The sequence below is a fragment of the Vombatus ursinus genome, unplaced genomic scaffold, assembly GCF_900497805.2.
Source record: "Vombatus ursinus unplaced genomic scaffold, bare-nosed wombat genome assembly UNPS02014832.1, whole genome shotgun sequence".
Taxonomy (NCBI): Eukaryota; Metazoa; Chordata; class Mammalia; order Diprotodontia; family Vombatidae; genus Vombatus; species Vombatus ursinus.
In genome coordinates this window covers 63204246-63221518 of record NW_020954610.1, presented here as the reverse complement: position 1 = coordinate 63221518, position 17273 = coordinate 63204246, and the positions used below count along the sequence as shown (strand labels likewise).

Sequence of the window (17273 nt, the reverse complement as noted above, 5' to 3'; positions counted from 1 at the left end):
GCTCCTCCCCTTGCTGCACTTTTGGGTGAGATGGTTGGTCCTGCTTGGTCTCTCTCTGAGTTTTTGTGCTGATCTCTACTCCTTGGAATTAGGTCTCCTCTATGATCTTTGAGATTTAGAGAGCAGTATCTTCAGGACCCTTTCTGGCATCTCAGGACAAGGTACAAGGGACTTCAGATCCCTTGGACCTGTCCTGGTATGAATACTGTGGCACAATAATGGGCAGCTATGTTGGTCTTTGATCTACATTGGTCTATTCTGGACCAATAAACTACCCTGGGGCATTCTCAAAGGAGCCTGCTACTGGTGTCATCTCTGCACGTGGAAACTTGCAAGAAGGGCTTCCCTTTTCCGACTCCTCTTTGAGGCAGCTGGTGGCACAGTGGACCAAGCACTGGGTCTGAAGTCAGGAAGTCCAGCCTCAGACACTTAGAGCTGTGTGTGACTCCGGGCAAGTCACTTAACCTGTTTGCCACAGTTTTCTCAAATACAAAATAAGGATAATAATAATAATAATAATAGTACTTACTTCATATCGTTGTTGTAAGGATAATAAGATAGTATTTGAAAGAAAAAAGTGCTTAGCACAATGCCTGGCACATAGTGGGTATTATAGAAATGTTTATTCCCTTTTTCTATGGGTGGCAGGCTGACATTTTGTACAATTCTAGGGTGAAAGTAGTTGTTTACTGAACTTTCTCATTGGATTCCTTGATCGTTATTGGTCTGATGCAAACTTTTGGTTTTTTGAAATAATTCTGTGGGAGCTGGGCTGTCTGTCTCCCTTCCAGAGGGACATCTTGGCAGGAAGTCCCACAAATTCACTTGATTGGTATAGCTTATGGGGGATGCAGGTTCCTTTCCCTTGCTAAGAAAAACCATCCCAAATCACTTTGTAAAGTTCTTGGATGTCTCCCACTATCACCCACCCCTTGAAAAGTTTTGGTTATATTCTTAGCTACGTAGAATGCTAGACTTAATTGGCTAATGGTCACCCCAGGCTAGGAGGAAGCAACCACTGGACTGAGATAGCTATATATCATAATATATGAGTAACTGCTGCACAGGTCTGCTCAAAAAAAGTAACCTTCTTATCTCTCAGAAAGAACAAGGGGTCACCTCCATACAAGTTGGCAGATTTCCTCCCACAGCTTGGCAGGGTGACTTTAACTTGGGCTCTGGGGCAAGTGACAAAGGCCCACAGAAAAAGCTCATAGACTAAATGAAGGCCCAGCTTTGACACATCTACCACAGCAAAAATCTAAAAATCACACCAGACCAAATAATGATCAATAAATCCAATGAGAAACTATAGTAATTGACTTCATCCATCCAAAAACTGAACAAACCATCAGCTAGACATCCATGGGCAACGGAAACAAAGGGTACCACCAGAAAAGCCAATGCCAATACAAGCAAACAAGACTATAGCTTCTCAAAGAAGCAGAGACGGGCTATACACATGTAGCCTGTAAGGTTCTGTATCTAGAGACAGCAAGAATGGAGGACTCCCCCAAGAAAGCCCCAAAGTAGTCTGAAACCCACAGTGGAGAGCTTGAAAGTGACTAGGAGAAGGAATGCCCAGTTTGGGCATGGCAGAACTCAGACTAAGATACCCTATGGCCAGGGGCTCCAAAGTCCCTAAGCACTTTGTCTTGAGACACAAGAGCGGGCCCTGAGAATTCAGTACTCTGAACCTCAAAGACCCAGAGAGACTCAACCCCAGAAGGTGGAGGTCAGAGCAGTAACCCAGGTGACCCAGGTCTAGAATAAATATGACAGACCACTCACCAAAAAAAAAAAACAAAACAGCAGAAGGCATACCCTAACACTGGGACAAAGCCCCAGTTCAGGAGCTAAGGCTGAACAGATAAGTAAACACAAGAAGATATAAATCTTTGTTAAGAATTAGAATAGATCCAGAAACAGCCAAAAAAAATCTGACCTAGAAAGACAGAGTAACTCTACAATATAGCAAACAGATTCTCAAAGAAGAAATGAACTAGAATAAAAGTTCCAGTGAAAGGAACTGAAATGAGAATAAATAGTTTAGAACAGAAAGTGGTAAACCTTACACAAGAAATGGACTCTCTTAAAAGTAGAATAGACCAAAAAGAAATCAATTACTCTATGACATAGCAATAAATATGAGAATAAAATTAAAATATTGAAAAAATAGAAGAAAAATGTAAGGTATTTGACATTAAAAAAAAAAACTGACCTGGAAAAACAGATCACAGAGAGATAATTTAAGAATCATTGGATTTCCTGAAAAGGAAAAAAAAAAACCTGGACATTATATTTCAAGAAATGATAAATGAGGGGCAGCTAGGTGGTGCAGTGGATAGAGCACCAGCCCTAAAGTCAGGAGACCCTGAGTTCAAATTCGGCCTCAGACCAAACACTTAACACTTACTAGCTGTGTGACCCTGGGCAAGTCACTTCACCCCAACTGCCTAAAAAAAAAAAAAGAAATGATAAATGAAAACTGTTCAAATCTAATAAATAAGAGGGCAAAGTTAAGATAGAAAGAATCCACTGATGATCTCATGAAAGAAACCTCAAAAGGAAAAGTTCCAGGTATGTCATAGCTAAAATTCAAGGCTTCCATTTCAAAGAAAATGTACTACGAGCATCTCCAAAAAAACAAAACAAAACAACAAACTGTTCAACTATCAATGAACTAGTCAAAATAATATAAAACCTAGTAGCTTTTATTATAAACAAGAGATATTAGAATACAATATTCCAAAAGGTAATACACTCTGCTAAAATAACATATTCTGCAAAGCAGAGTATAATCCCACAAAGGGAAAAATTAATCTTTAGCAGAATAGAGAACTTTCAAAAATTTCTGATGAAAAGCCCAGAGCTGAGTAGGAAATTTGAAATGCAAACACAAGGCTCATAAGAAATCCAGAAAGGTAAATGTTAGCTCTTCATCATCATACAGTTCCTTGAACTTGATCCAACATAACACTCTAATAAGAGAAAAAGTAACAAGTGTCCCTTCCAAAGCTTGATGTTGTCAAAGGGCATTGAGGGAGTTAAATAAGAAAAACAGGTCCTGGGGTAGACTGGTTCTGTTCTCAAGTTTGAAGAGGAAAAAGAAAAAAGAAAAAAGAAGATAAAAGAAATACAATAGTGTAGAAAGGATAAAGCAGGGGATGGAATTTACCACTTTCTTATAATTAAAATACAGTACACAAATGTAAAAGAAAGGGTGGGAGGAAGCAGAAATCAGACGAGTTCTTACTTTTATTTGAACTGGACAAATGAAGAGTGAACACATCCACAGACTTATACACATACAAAGATCTTAGCATAGAAATAAATCAAACTCAAACGATCAAAGAATATGAACACACAGTTCTCAAAGAATTGTAAACTATTAACCAAATGAAAGAATGCTCCAAATCACTAATAAGAAAAATGCACATCAAAACAAACCTGAGATTTTACTTCACATCCAGTAAACTGGAAAAGATGACAATGAAGAGAATAGTTAACGTTTGAAGAGTTGTGGGAAGCTGGGCACACTAATGCACTGTTGGTGAAATTGTAAATTAGTACAATCATTTTGGAAGGCAATTTTAAATTATGTAAATAAAGTTACTAAAATGTCCATAATTTTGGATCCAGAGAGTTCACTAATAAGCATATATCCCAAGGAGGTCATTGATAAAAAGGAAGTCTTCATATCCCACAATACTTAAAATTGCAATTTTTGTGGTATCAAAGAACTGGAAACAAAGTAGATGCTCATTGGTTAGGAAATGGTTAAACAAATTTGGTACATGAATTAATAGGATATTACTATGCTGTAAAAAACAACAAATACATACTCACTTCAGCAGCACATATACTAAAATTGGAATGATAGAGAGAAGATTAGCATGGCCCCTGTGCAAGGATGACATGCAAATTTGTGAAGCGTTCCATATTAAAAAAAAAAGAAAGAAAGAAACAATAAATACGATGACCACTGAAAAGCGTGGACTTATATGAAATGATTCAGAGTGAAGTGAACAGAGCCAAGAATACAATATACATAATGACTAAAATGATGTAAATGAAAAGAACAACCAACAAAAAAACAATCGAAAGTGAATCAACATTCAATAAGCATGGTCTCAAAGAAGAGATAAGAAAATACTTTCCTCCAAGTATTTTGCACAGGTAAGTCTACGAATGTGGAACACTGCATATATTTTCAGTTTTTTTCAATGTATTGATCAATTTTGCTGATTATCTTTTTTATTCCTCTTTTTCTTACAATTCTTTTTCATTTGTTTTATGGGATGGCTCTCTGGGAACAAGGAGCAGGAGGAGTACAGGGGGAAATTGAGACAATGTGAAAACAAAACATATCAATAAAAATTTGTTTTAAAAAAAGGAGAAAAAAAAGAAATACATCAAACTCAACAAGGAAATAGGTGGAATGGGGATTAAGAGAGAGGACAAAATGGGGAAGGAATAGTTTCAAGAAAAACAAATTTCCTGATCTCAAAGTGGGTACTGAGAATAAAAGAAGAGAGGAAAGAAGTGAGGTGAGGAGGGGAGGGGAGAGGAAAGAAATGTAAACTAAGGAGGATGCTCATCAGCTGGGGAACAGCTGAACAAACAGCAGTCTATTATACAGAAATAAAATGTCAGACAATTTCAGAGAATCCTGGAAAGCAGAAACTGACATGGAAACAATGAAAATAATACTGTAAAGAAAAATAACTTTGAAAGACTTAAGAAATCTGACCAAAGCAATGACCAACCACATCTTCAGAAGATCCATAATAAAATGTGTTCTTTATCTCTTGACAGAGAGGTGTTGCATTCAAGGTACTGAAGGAAACAAAATATTTTTGGATTTGGCTACCGTGTGGATTTATTTTTCTTGACTATGCTTTACTTGATACGAGGGTATCTTTTTTTCCTTTTCTTAACTGGGAAGGTGAGGAAGGTGGGATATAGCAGTGTTGATGCCAAAATAAAGGGGAAAAAAGAAGAGGGCCATTGAAACATTTCTAACTGCACAGCTGAGTACAAAAGAAAGTTCATAAGGATAAGCAAAATGCACTTAAAATTAATGGGCTAAATTTATTATAAACTTTTTTTAAAGTAAGTAGTGTAGAGAAACTTGTGATTTCATATACAATCCTCTCTATGTATTTCACTTTGCATATGGAAATGCTCATTTTTAAAAAGAATTTTTTTCGTGCTTATTAAGTTCAGAATTTTAAAAGGGAAAAAAAAAAAGAAAAATGGAAACTTCCCACTGAGGGAAAAAGGAGTGACCCTCCAATCAAAGGACCATCCTGAACAATTCTATTGAGTAGAAAACAGTCCAGCAGTTCAGTCATCTGCCCAGAACCCCAAAGAAATAGCTGAAGATTAAAATAACTCTGTCAATAGATACCAAGGAAAATGGCTAAGCATTGCCATAGTTTCTCTTCATCAAATTCAAAGGTTTTTTTTTTTTCAGTCCTCATCCTCTTTGACTTCTCTGTAGCACTTGACATTGTTGGCCACTCTCTATTTCTGATTTTCTCTCTTCTCAGCTTCCATAACAATGGATTTCCTATATTTCTATCTCTCTGACTGCTGTTCCTTTTCTGTCTCCTTTGTAGGTTCATCTTTTTCCTATCCCATAAATGCATGTATTTCCAAATACTCTCTCCTTGACCCTTTCCCCTATATTATCTTCCTTGGTAATCATATCTACTTCCATTACATCAATTATCACCTTTATGCAAATGACCCCCTAATCTATATTTCCAGCCTGAAATTCTCCACACTCCAGAGCTTTATTTCCAACTAACTACCGAACATGCCAAAGATATTTCAAACTCAACAGATCCAAAACTGGACTATCATCTTCGTTCCTAAACCAGGACCTCCCCCTAACTTCCTTGTTTGTTTGTTTGTTTAAATAAATTTATTACTTATTTATTTTTAGTTCTTCTCTCTTTAAATTTTGAGTTCCAAATTCTCTCCCTCTCTCCCACCCCTTCCCTGCCCAGAGAGAAGGCAAGAACATTATAGAAGTGAAGGAAGATATGAAAAGAGAATGAATAGCTTGGAACAAGAGACTAAAAAAAAAAAAAACAAAACAAAAACCTTACCCAAAAAAACCCCCCAAACTCCCTAAAAATTAGAACTGAAAAACTAGAAGCTAATGACTCCACAAAACATCAAGAAATAATAAAGTTGTAAAAAATACAGAAGAAAATGTTAAGATATCTCATAGCAAAACCAACGAGGAAAAAAAAAAGCAGAGAGAGCTAATTTAAGAATCACTGGATTACTTGAAAGCCATGACTTAAAAAAAGGTCCTGCACAGCATATTTCAAGAAATCATAAAACTGCCCAGATCTCTTATCACCAGAAGGCAAAGTGGAAATAGAAAAAATCCACTGGTCACTTCCTGAAAACCCAAAAGAAAAAATACCACATATATTATAGCCAAAATCCAGAACTCCAGGGTCAAAGAAAAACTATTTCAAGAAGCCAAAATGAATTCAAGTAAGGAGGAGCCACAGTCAGGATGATACACAATCTAGTAGCCACCACATGAAGGAGAGGAGAGCTTGGAATATGATATTTTTCATAGTATTTTGTCTGTACCCTTCCACTTCATTGATCATATTCTTGCTTTGTATTCAAATATATGTACATAACTTATATTTCCCTACCACAGTATACACTCCTCTTTTTTTTTTTTTTGATGAGGCAAGTGGAGTTAAGTAACTTGCCCAGAGTCACATAGCTAGTGAGTGTTAAGTGTCTGAGGCTGGATTTGAACTCAGGTCCTCCTGACTGCAGGACTGGTGCTCTATCCACTGCGCCACCTAGCTGCCCCTAAACACTCCCTTATAGTAAGGACTGTATTTTCTTTCATCTTTGCATTGCTAATACCTATCAATCAACTTAGTACAATGGGTTGCACACAGGAGTTTAATACCACATCAATTTGAAGAAAGGTTGTACTTTCTCTCAAAACTTGACATATAAAACCTGAGTGATGCCTGTAATCAGTAGTAGTAAATACTGTACATCCATGTTTTTCTCCTTTCAAAAACATCTCATTACAGGAATTACATTTTGACCAACCCAGTAAATGTTTGTTGAACTGAACGTGTCTTTCCAATAGCACTGGATTTTCTGTAAAGTCTATATTTAAAGGAACTAAGTATGTGTTTGACTCACAGATTGATGTTGTTTTTCTTACTCTGAATATAGGGAGAACTATGGGATCCTTAACAGTGACTTCCAGTGGAGAGAATGCAATTTTCACAGACTAATGAGAATGATGGAAAGCCTGGAAATGGATGCAGTCAGAATGGCTAAAAGGATGGATTACAGGTTGAAAGATTCAGAACAGAGGCCAGTTCTGTCTTTCCAAAAACAGTACCCAATGCTAAAGCCTTCCAAACACTGTAAGTTTCTCCACAAATTTCTAATGTACATCCATAATTGGTTTGCTTTAGTTCTAAGTTATACTATAATGAAATTGGGGTGCAGAAAACCAAAATAAATTCATTATGAAGCCTAACTCAGCTCCTTCCTTGTGAGAGTCATCTGGGGTTTAGAGACTCAAAGCTATGTCTAGCCACTTTTTGTCCCCCAGGAAACTGCCTGAGACCCATTCCATAATTCTCATCATGGAACAGGGACTTGAACCTCTCCATCTCACAACTAGATTACTGACTCTCTGTGATGAGATGTCAGGGCAGGAAGACACTATGGTATCCACAGCTGGTCTTAGTCCTACCTCACTGAGGGCCCCACTTAACTCTTTGTCCCAGCTGTGTAGGTTCCATCTCACATCTGGAACTGGTCTGGTTGTTCACTGCCTACTACTATCACACAAGGGCTTTATGGGCACAAAGATCCCTTCTCTAAATTCTGGGATGTAGAAAAACTCACTTTTCCCTAGTTCAACCTAGAAAAAGTTAGAGTTTTTCAAAAGGAACATACTAAGAAACTAATGACAGCTACAATCATCAAATCTATCTTGTATTGGTTTAAAAAAAAAACCAAACCAGAAGGATCAATGGAACAGACACGGGAGAATCAGAAACAAGGGAACTCAATAACCCAGTGTTTGATAAAGTGGAAATCATAAACTACTGAGGAAAAACCTCCTTATTTAAAAAAAATCTGCTGGGAAAACTGGAGAGCAGTATGGCAGAAATTAGGTTTAGATGAACACCTTATACCATACTCAACAATGCATTCTAAATGGAAACATGACTGTAATGTTAAATATATTATTTTTTAAAATTGGAAGTATTATTTACCAAACAAGAGATAGAGACAATTGCAAAAGATAAAACAGACAACCTTGATTACATAAAACTGAAAAGCTTCTGCCCATAGGTGGGGAGGAAGGGAGAGAATTTGGAATCTAAAGTTTTAAAAACAAAATGTTAAAAATTGTTTTTACACGCAACTGGGAAATAAGATATATAGGCAATGGGGTATAGAAATCTATCCTACCCTATAGGAAAACAGAAGGGGAAGGGGATAAGAGAAAGGGGGGGTGATAGAAGGGAGGGCAGATTAGGGAAAGGGGTATTCAGAATGCACACTGTCTTGGGGTGGGGGGAGGGGCAAGATAGGGAGAAAATTTGGAACTCAAAATCTTGTGGAAGTGAATGTCGAAAACTAAAAATAAATAAAGAATTAAAACAAAAAAAAGAAAAAGAAAAAGAAAAGCTTCTGCCCAGACAAAATTAATGGACCTAGGATAAAAAGGGAAGTGGTCAAATAGGAAAAAAATCTTTGTATAAAACTTCTCTGATAAGGGTTTGGTATCCAAGATATATAAACAATTAATAAATATATGTGTGTGTGTGTGTGTGTATGTGTATACTTACATGTATATGACAAATAGCAATTCCCCAATAGAAAAGGGGTCAAAGCATATGAACAGGGGCAGCTAGGTGGCACGGTGGATAGAGCACCGGCCCTGGATTCAGGAGGACCTGAGTTCAAATTCGGCCTCAGACACATAACACTAGCTGTGTGACCCTGGGCAAGTCACTTAACCCCATTGCCTTGCCCCCCCCCCAAAAAAACCAACAAAAAACAAAGGATATGAACAAATACTTCTCAAAAGAAGGCATGCAACGTATTTAAGACCAAATGAGAGAATGCTCCAAATTATGAATAAGACAAATAAAAATCAAAACAACCCTGAGGTTTCACCTCACACTTTGCAAATTGGCAAAGATGACCAAAAAAAAAAAATTTAAAAAGGCAATAGCCAATTTTGGAGGGGTTATAGAATGAGAGGAAAACAAACACTTGCTAGTGGAGTTGTGAAATGGTATAATCATTATGGAAAGCAATTTGGAATCATGAAAATAAAGTGACTAAAATGTACATATCTTTTGAATCAGAGACACTATTAATGGGCTTATATCCCAAGAAAGCCATCAATAAGAAGAAAATCCCCATATACACCAAAATATTTATAGCAGTACTTTTCTGGGGGGAAAGCAAATGTCTATCTTTTGAGGAATGGCTGAACAAATGGTGGTAGATGGATATAATGGAATATTAATGTGCTACAAGAAATGATATATGTGATGAATATGGAGAAGCATGGAAAGATCAACATGAACTGATTCAGACTGAGGTAAGTAGAGCCAAGAAAACAATATACACAATAACTATAACAATGGAAATGGAAAGAAGCATACACACACACACAAAAAATCAAAACTGAATGTAACAAAATTATAAAGATAAAGGACAACTCAAAAAAGGAGATATGAGAGGACATCTCCCAACTCACTGCTTCATGGAAGTACAGAGAGAGGGGAAGAAAGTAAGCATTTAGACAGTTCTAGCTTTACATATACAAATTCAACTTTACATAAAGAATTCTGAAAGAAATAGTCATTTTAAAAAACATCTATGTTAACTTTACTGTACAGTACTGTGCTCTCTCTCACTCTCTCTCTGTGCTCCTGTCCCTTGGCTCAGCACTCCCTTCCTTCCTTCACCTCCCTACCAAAAAACCCCCTCCAAATGAGAGTAGAACAACAGATGCTGCTTCTGGATTAGGAGCTTGGCTAGAGAACTCCAGTATGGAGATAAGAAACCATTGCTGCACTTTGACCACCTGCTGGTCGCCCACATGCCTGTCTTTTGTCTGTCAGGCTTTTGTTCCCGGCCCCATGTTTCACTCATCCTCTTCTGTTTCCATGTCTACCCCTTTTTCCCCTCCCGATATGTTTCAGCCAGGCTTCTCTGACCTCCATGTATCTTTGAACTGTGTGTTGGTCCCCTCTCTCTATGGCCCCACAGTCCTCTTCCTGCCTCCTTCCCTTCCTCCCTTCCCCATGTCCATGGGCAAATTCGCATTATGATTTTTATGTAGAGGTGTGTGGAATCCATAAAGCGAGAACTGTCTGTATACGGTACTCACTACTTGCCAAGTGACTGTGCTAAGCACTTCATAAATATTATCTCATTTGATCCTCACAACAATCCTGGGAGTTAGGTGCTATTATTACCCTCATTGTGTAGATAAGGAAACTGAGGTTGGTACTGAGCCATTTAGCTGCCTCTAATATTGTTCATGTGTTTGGAATTTTTCAATGTATTGATCAGTTGTGATGATTTTTTTCCTCTTCTTTTTCCTTTTCCTTTTTTTTGTCTTAAAAAATACTAATTGTTATATGGAATGGCTTTCTGGGAGCGAGGAACGACAATGGGTATAACTATGATGATGTAAAAAAAAATCAATAATATTTATTTTAAAATAACATTTTTAAAAGTAGAAAATAAAACAATCCATCAAAAAGGATGAGTATACAAAGCTCACTTCTTTTAAAATCAAAATTTAATTAATTTAATTAGTCTGGCCACAGATTGGCTTGATTGGCACAGTTTATAGGATGCCCCAGAGCCAGTTTCTTTCTCTTATTTCAATTCTAGCTGAAGAATCCTAACCCAAGCTCCTCTTTTCAGTACTGAAGTATTTCCCTTTCCATTTCCAGCTTTCTCCCTCACTCCCTCTTCACCAAGGAGAGAGGGTCTGACTACAGTTTCGGCCACCAATAATTCATATGAGTGACCGCTTACCAATAGAGGACTAACCAATTAATGAATTACTTCCAATTGGAGTAACAAACCATTGCATGTTCACAGCTATACATTATCATATCTGGACAGCATCCAAACAGGCCAAAGCCCACCCAAAAAGGATGTGCCTACCCACCCTGGTCTTGTAAAGAAGCAGGACTCACTCTTCTACACCTCCAGGAACTCTAGCAGTTGAGAAATACCAGTGATAGAAGAACTTACTCTTTTTATACAGGACTTTAACCCTCTCTCTTTTGCTGGAAATGTTCCCCAAAGCCACCTGCACCTTAACCAAGCCATCAGCTACCTAGAGAAGGAAAGAAGAGTAAAAGAAAGGGAGAGAACAATAATGGCAGGTTAACAGAAGCAGTTGACTGATGGAGTCAGGGCTTAGCAAATATAAAAGATATCATCACCAAGTCCCTAGGCTTGACCTACCTATAATACCTACCTCTCCTCCCCCCACCACACTCCCAAATCCTTCACACATCATTCAGTCTCTTCATTCTCCAATCATCTATATAGCCTACCCACTATATCAGGAGATTCCCCCATTTCTGCCTACTAATTTTAAATCTTCCATCGTTTCCTATATTTTATGCTGTCTTGTAACTATTCTCTAATTGCTTCTCTCGGGTTGGGCTTGTCTCTCTAAGCAGAACGTAAGCACCTTTCTCTCTCTCATAGTGTAACTGAGCCCAGTGCTAGGCCCAGGGTTGGTGCTCAGTAAACACTGATTGTCTGGAAGAAAAGGCTGTAGGTAGTGGTGAGAAATACAATGTGAGAATGAAAACTGCTTTCTTTGGAAACTTTTATGAAATCAAACTGAAACCATAGCGAGTTTGTAAAAATTGTACATCAGTTCATACTCTTCTGTCTAGAAATTTAATGGGCCTCATGAATGAGAGTGGGTGGGGAGAGACAGAAGCTAAAGCAGAAAGTTGGAAAACAGATTAGTCAGACAATTCTATTCCCTACCCATTAGCCCAGAACAGATAGGAAAGTTTGCTGATGGAATCTGATTCCATGAGAAGAGTGCAGAATCATATAGAACTTGGGCAGCACTGCTTTCTAGTCTATCCCCTACAGTTTCCACCATCAAATGCAGGGAAAACAATGGCACCAGGGTGGCTAGGTGGTGCAGTAGACAGAGTTCCAGCCTTGGAGTCAGGAGGACCTGAGTTCAAATCTGACCACAGACATTCGACACTTACTAGCTGTGTGAGCCTGGGCAAGTCACTTAACCCCATTGCCTCACTAAAAAAAGCAAAAAACAAACAAAAACAAAAACAAAAAAAATCCAACCTACTTAAGAGATAACACTCAAATAGAGAAGTGTCAGCTTGCAAAGTGAAGGTGAGCTTCATGCATAGAAGATACAGTCGCATCTGACTAAAATGTTGATCCCACTCTCCACTTTATTCCTGTCTAAAGATTTAGATACTATTACTATTCATTTTTTGAAGATCCAACTCAAAACATTCCAGCCAAAGTGATACTCTCCTCCTCTGGAAAGAGCACTCATTATCGATACAACTCATTTGACAATCATATACCACTTTCTGACAGCTTTTCTATTGTGGTTCTGAATTTTTATTGAACTTTTCCTGGGTCACTATAAAAGCTTATCTCTTTAATACCAATATCATTCCCAGTAATAGTAAAATGGAAAGAACACTAGATGAGTCAGGGGATGTGCGTATGAATCCAAATTCTGATGCTTACTATCTGTGTGGGCTTACACATGTCAGTTTAGCTCTTTGGTCCTCCATTTTCTCATCTTTAAAATGTAACTGATCATACGTTTTATGTAAGTCACATGTATGATGGAAAAAGGAGGTGACCTGGTCATACAGTGAAATGAGAAATACCAGATAACTCAAATATCGTGCTGAAATCCCAAAGATATTAAAAAGGACCCAAAGGAAGGACTCCAGCATGTTGGGTAGATCTTTTGGGGAGGATTTACAAAAAGATCTCGATTAAGAACATAATAAAAAGGTATGAATCTACACTTGGGAAATCTGTATGAGAGATCACAGATCAGCCTAAAATCCAATTTGTCTGTCATCTAACTTAAAAGCTCCATGAGGGCTGGGATAGCACCATTCATCTTTGTACTCCCAGTGCCAAGCATAGTATCTGCAACATGGTAAGTGTTTAAACCAAAAAGCAAGCATTTATCTAGAAGAATCACTAGTCTCATTCCCAATTTCTCACCTGAGCTGTACAACTTGAGTTACTCCCCTAGGACAGATAAATCTGAGATGTCCTTTGGCTGAAGGCCTCCTGTGGAGTTTTGCTCAGTTTCTAAGTCAGGGTCTTTCTCAGAGGAGAAGAGGAAGGAGCCATAAGGAGACTGGGCTGAAAATGGTCAACAGTGCCCCAAAATAATTTCAGCGGGTTTATCCATTACCACCTTGTCATAGGGTAGTCCTGTTCCTAATTTTGCCTAAAGTGACTGGGAATTACAACTCATTGTTTTGATTTCCTAAGGTTACAGAATCAAGGTCCATCATTCATTCTGGTGTTTCATTCCCTATTTAAAGAAAAGATTTGTTTGTATATAAACTGCTACAGTTTCAGATCATTTCATATGGCTAAGGATTCAGAGGCTATAAAGAATACAGCAGACAAGCAATGGAGAATGTTGCTCTGTATAATAAGGTGTTCTGTCCAATTCTGTCATCCAACCCAGACTCCTACCTCAAAGAGATAACAGGGAGGATACAGAACACAGGGAAAATTACTGAGATGGAGTCAAGTCGAGTGTCATGGACAGGGCAGGCACTTGAGGTCACAACAGGGATATCAGGGAGGGGGTATCATTGGGGAAAATTTACTGAAGACTACATAGTAGGAAATCAGTGAAGAGTCATGGCAGAGAGGGATTACTAAGAGTTACCAGTAAAAAGTCAAAGGTGGGGCATCATCAGGGATTGGCAGTCAGTGGGAATATCAGTGCAGGGTGAAGAGTCACCAGGGCTGTCAGTTTGGTGACAGTCATTAGGGAAGCAGTGAAGAGAAATCACAGAGGGTCACAAAATGAGGGGGTCATAATAATAGGAAAATATCATGAGGGGTCACAGGGGGGTCAGTGAGAAGTCATAGAGATGTCACACAGTGAGGGTCAAGAAGACACGTGGATCATCAGTGCTAGCCACAGGGGGAAGGGAAAGGTGGTGAGGTAGTGGTCACCAGGCAGTCACTGGGGGGAGGGGGTTGTCACACTAGGGAAGGTGGTCACATGAAGAGGGTGGTCACCAAGCAGTCACTGGGAGCAGGAAGGTTACATGGGGAGGGTGGTCACCAGGCAGTTTCTTGGGGGCAGGGGGTTGTCACACTAGGGAAGGTGGTCACACTAGGGAGGGGGGTCACCAGGCAATCATTGGGGGGCAGGGGGTTGTCACACTAGAGAAGGTGGTCACACTAGGCAGGGGGGTCACCAGGCAGTCATTGGGGGGAAGGGAGTTGTCACACTAGGGAAGGTGGTCACATTGGGGGGGGTCAGCAGGCAGTCACTGGGGGGGAGGTCACATGGGAGGGTGGTCACCAGGCAGTTCCTTGGGGGAAAGGGGTTGTCACACTAGGGAAGGTGGTCACACTAGGGAGGGGGGTCACCAGGCAGTCACTGGGGGGAGGAAGTCACAAAGTGGAGCAGGGGTGGGGTCAGTGGGCAGTCACATCCCTGAGAGGATGGGCTCGAGAAAGGGTCACGCAAGGAAGAATGCTAGGTTTATGGCCAAAACCTCAGGTCACGGCTTGCTCACCTTCCGCGAGCCGCGCGCCCCGCCCGCTCCATACACCCAGCGCTCCAGCTCTTCTACCCTGGCCTGTAACCGCTGCACTTCTGTCAGGGCCGCCATTGCTTCAGCCAGACCCAGGAAAAACTGAGGAGGCGGGACATCCGGCTGATTGGAATGGGATATCCAATCCGGGTGCAAGGAGCATACCTGCGAAGGAAGTGACGACACGAAATTCCCCAGCTGCGGCTTTAGTCCCGCCCCTCTCGTACCAGAAGTGGCCGGGGAGAGGCTTTGTGGATGGTCCAGGTCTAGATAGCTACAACCTCTCACTTTCTGCCCGCTGTTTTCCTTAAAATTGAGTACCCTCTGTGGTCTCCCTTCCAGGCCTGCCCCGCCTAGAGCCTTGACTTGTCCTTTCCTACTTAAGAATCTCCAAGACAGCCCCTACATATCTTGAAAGTCCCCACTTTGGGGCCGCTTTGCCCCATGTAATCTCCCAGCGCCCTCCAAGCCTCAGCCCCTTCCACGCCCGCTCCCCCACCTCAACTCAGCCCCGCCCCTCTCAGCCCTTCCCACTCCAGCTCAGCCCCGCCCCCTTGGTTCAGCCCCACGACTTGCCCCAAAAAGCTCCATCCTGAGTCTCCCCCAAAAACCTTGGGGACCCACCTCCTGTACCCATCATCCCTCCCATCATTGCACTTTCATGTCCACCTGGGGAGTTGCCTGTAAAGTCCTCCATGAGAATGTAAGGTCCTTGAGAGGAGGGATCATTTCATCCTTTGTATTTGTATGCCAACGCCTAGCTTAGGGGTGTGGCACAGTTAATAAATGTTTGTTGATTGATAATAAAATAATCCCTACGCTGTGTGATCGCCCTGTCTCAGTCTTTCACCCCACCTCTGTGGATCAACACCAACTCCACCAGGATTGTCAGGTGCAGACTCCTCCCATCTGTCCCCAGAGTGCTACTTGGTCAATGCCGAAACCTCTGGAATTGTGTGCGAATCGGACAGCTCCCAAGATTATAAATGAGCCCTTGTAGACAACTTCCTAGGAACCTAGGGTCAGTGTGATCACTAGACCCAGAGAAATTACATCCCAGCGTATTGCTTTTTTTTTTCCATTCATTCATTCATTAATAATGAATTGGTAGATGAGATCGTGGAGCCACTGTCTATAATGTTTGATTGATCTTGGAGAATGAGAGAGGTGCTGAAAACCTGGATGTAGTCAAACATTTATTAAGCTCCTACTAGGTGCCAGGCACTGTACTAAGCGCAGGAAATACAAAAGAAAAAGTCCCTGCCCTCAAGGAATTTACCATCTAATGGTTGAAGACAGTGCACAAAAGGAAGCTGAAAGAAAGGAAAGGCTCTAGGGGATAACCTGGGCCAGGGGGCACAATGATTCCAGGAGTGGAAACCAAACCGAGCAGCTAAATGAAAATGCAGAATTACCTGAAAAGTCCGGAGCCCTCCGTAAAGGAAGGCTTTGAGAGTAGTTTATACATTTGCCCTTCAGCTCTCCAATCAGAGGGGAGAGGCAACAGAGGGTGCTAAAAAGATACTAAGCATCAAAAATAAGTCAATCTGCAAGATGATGAGATTTCAGATAATGAGCTTATTCTGGAAGAGACTGGATGTTTGTGGATTTGAAACCAAGCCAAGCAGCTGATGGAAAATGAAGCATGATGTGAACAAATGTTCCAGTTTAAAAAAAAAAAAGAGGGTAGATGAGTCCTTAAACAGGTGAGCTTGATTGCAATTCCTGGCAAAACTTTATAACATATCACAAAGGGATGATTTGTGAGAAATTAGACAAAGAAGCAGTAATTACTAAGAGCCAGCAGGGCTTCATCAAGAAGTGGTCATGCATGTTAGACTAACATCATGTTTTCTTTTGACAATATCACTAGCCTGGTCAGGAATAGATGATAGTACAATTTGGAAGATTCTGGACTGATTGAATGACCAGACCCAAAGCATAGTTATTCTCTAGAAGAATGCCTCAAAGAACTATAGGTGGCCTGTGCAGGTCAATACTTTTAATCAATGATGATGATAATTAGTCATTTTTCAGTCATGTCTGACTCTTCCTGATCCCATTTGGGGTTTTCTTGGCAAAGATACTGGAGTGGTTTCCATTTTCTTCTCCAGGTCATTTTACAAATGAGGAAACGGAGGCAAACAGGGTTAAGTGACTTGTCCAGGGTCACACAGCTAGTAAATGTCTGAGGCTGGATTTGAACTCAGGAAGATGAGTCTTCCTGACTCCAGGCCAGGAACTCTATAGGCACCACCTAGCTGCCTTCTTAATCAATACTAAGAGAAATAGTAGACAGTGTGGGATGAAGTCATAGATGGTATGATTGTCAAATTTGTGCATGACAAGAAGCTGAGAGGTATAGTCTATAATACATTGAATGACAAAGTC

The 17273-nt window shown here is 40.1% G+C and overlaps 1 protein-coding gene and 1 non-coding gene across 3 annotated transcripts in view; one reads left to right on the top strand and one right to left on the bottom strand.

Annotated features, from left to right (window-relative positions):
- Positions 1–15356, bottom strand: part of DCTN3 (dynactin subunit 3) — a 25185-nt gene extending 9829 nt beyond the window's left edge. The window contains exons 1-2 of one of the 2 annotated variants that reach the window (XM_027839629.1): positions 14865–15356; positions 11317–11401 (exon numbers count right to left, since the gene is read on the bottom strand). In XM_027839629.1, coding sequence (XP_027695430.1) covers positions 11317–11401; positions 14865–14960 — 181 coding nt within the window. In that variant the 5' untranslated portion in view covers positions 14961–15356. The remainder of the gene's footprint in view (positions 1–11316; positions 11402–14864) is intronic. The other variant, XM_027839628.1, reaches the window with a different exon arrangement.
- LOC114026124 lies at positions 3842–3948 on the top strand. The gene has a single exon (XR_003567090.1). It is a non-coding gene; the product is annotated as a U6 spliceosomal RNA (small nuclear RNA).
- Positions 15357–17273: the final 1917 nt, after the last annotated feature.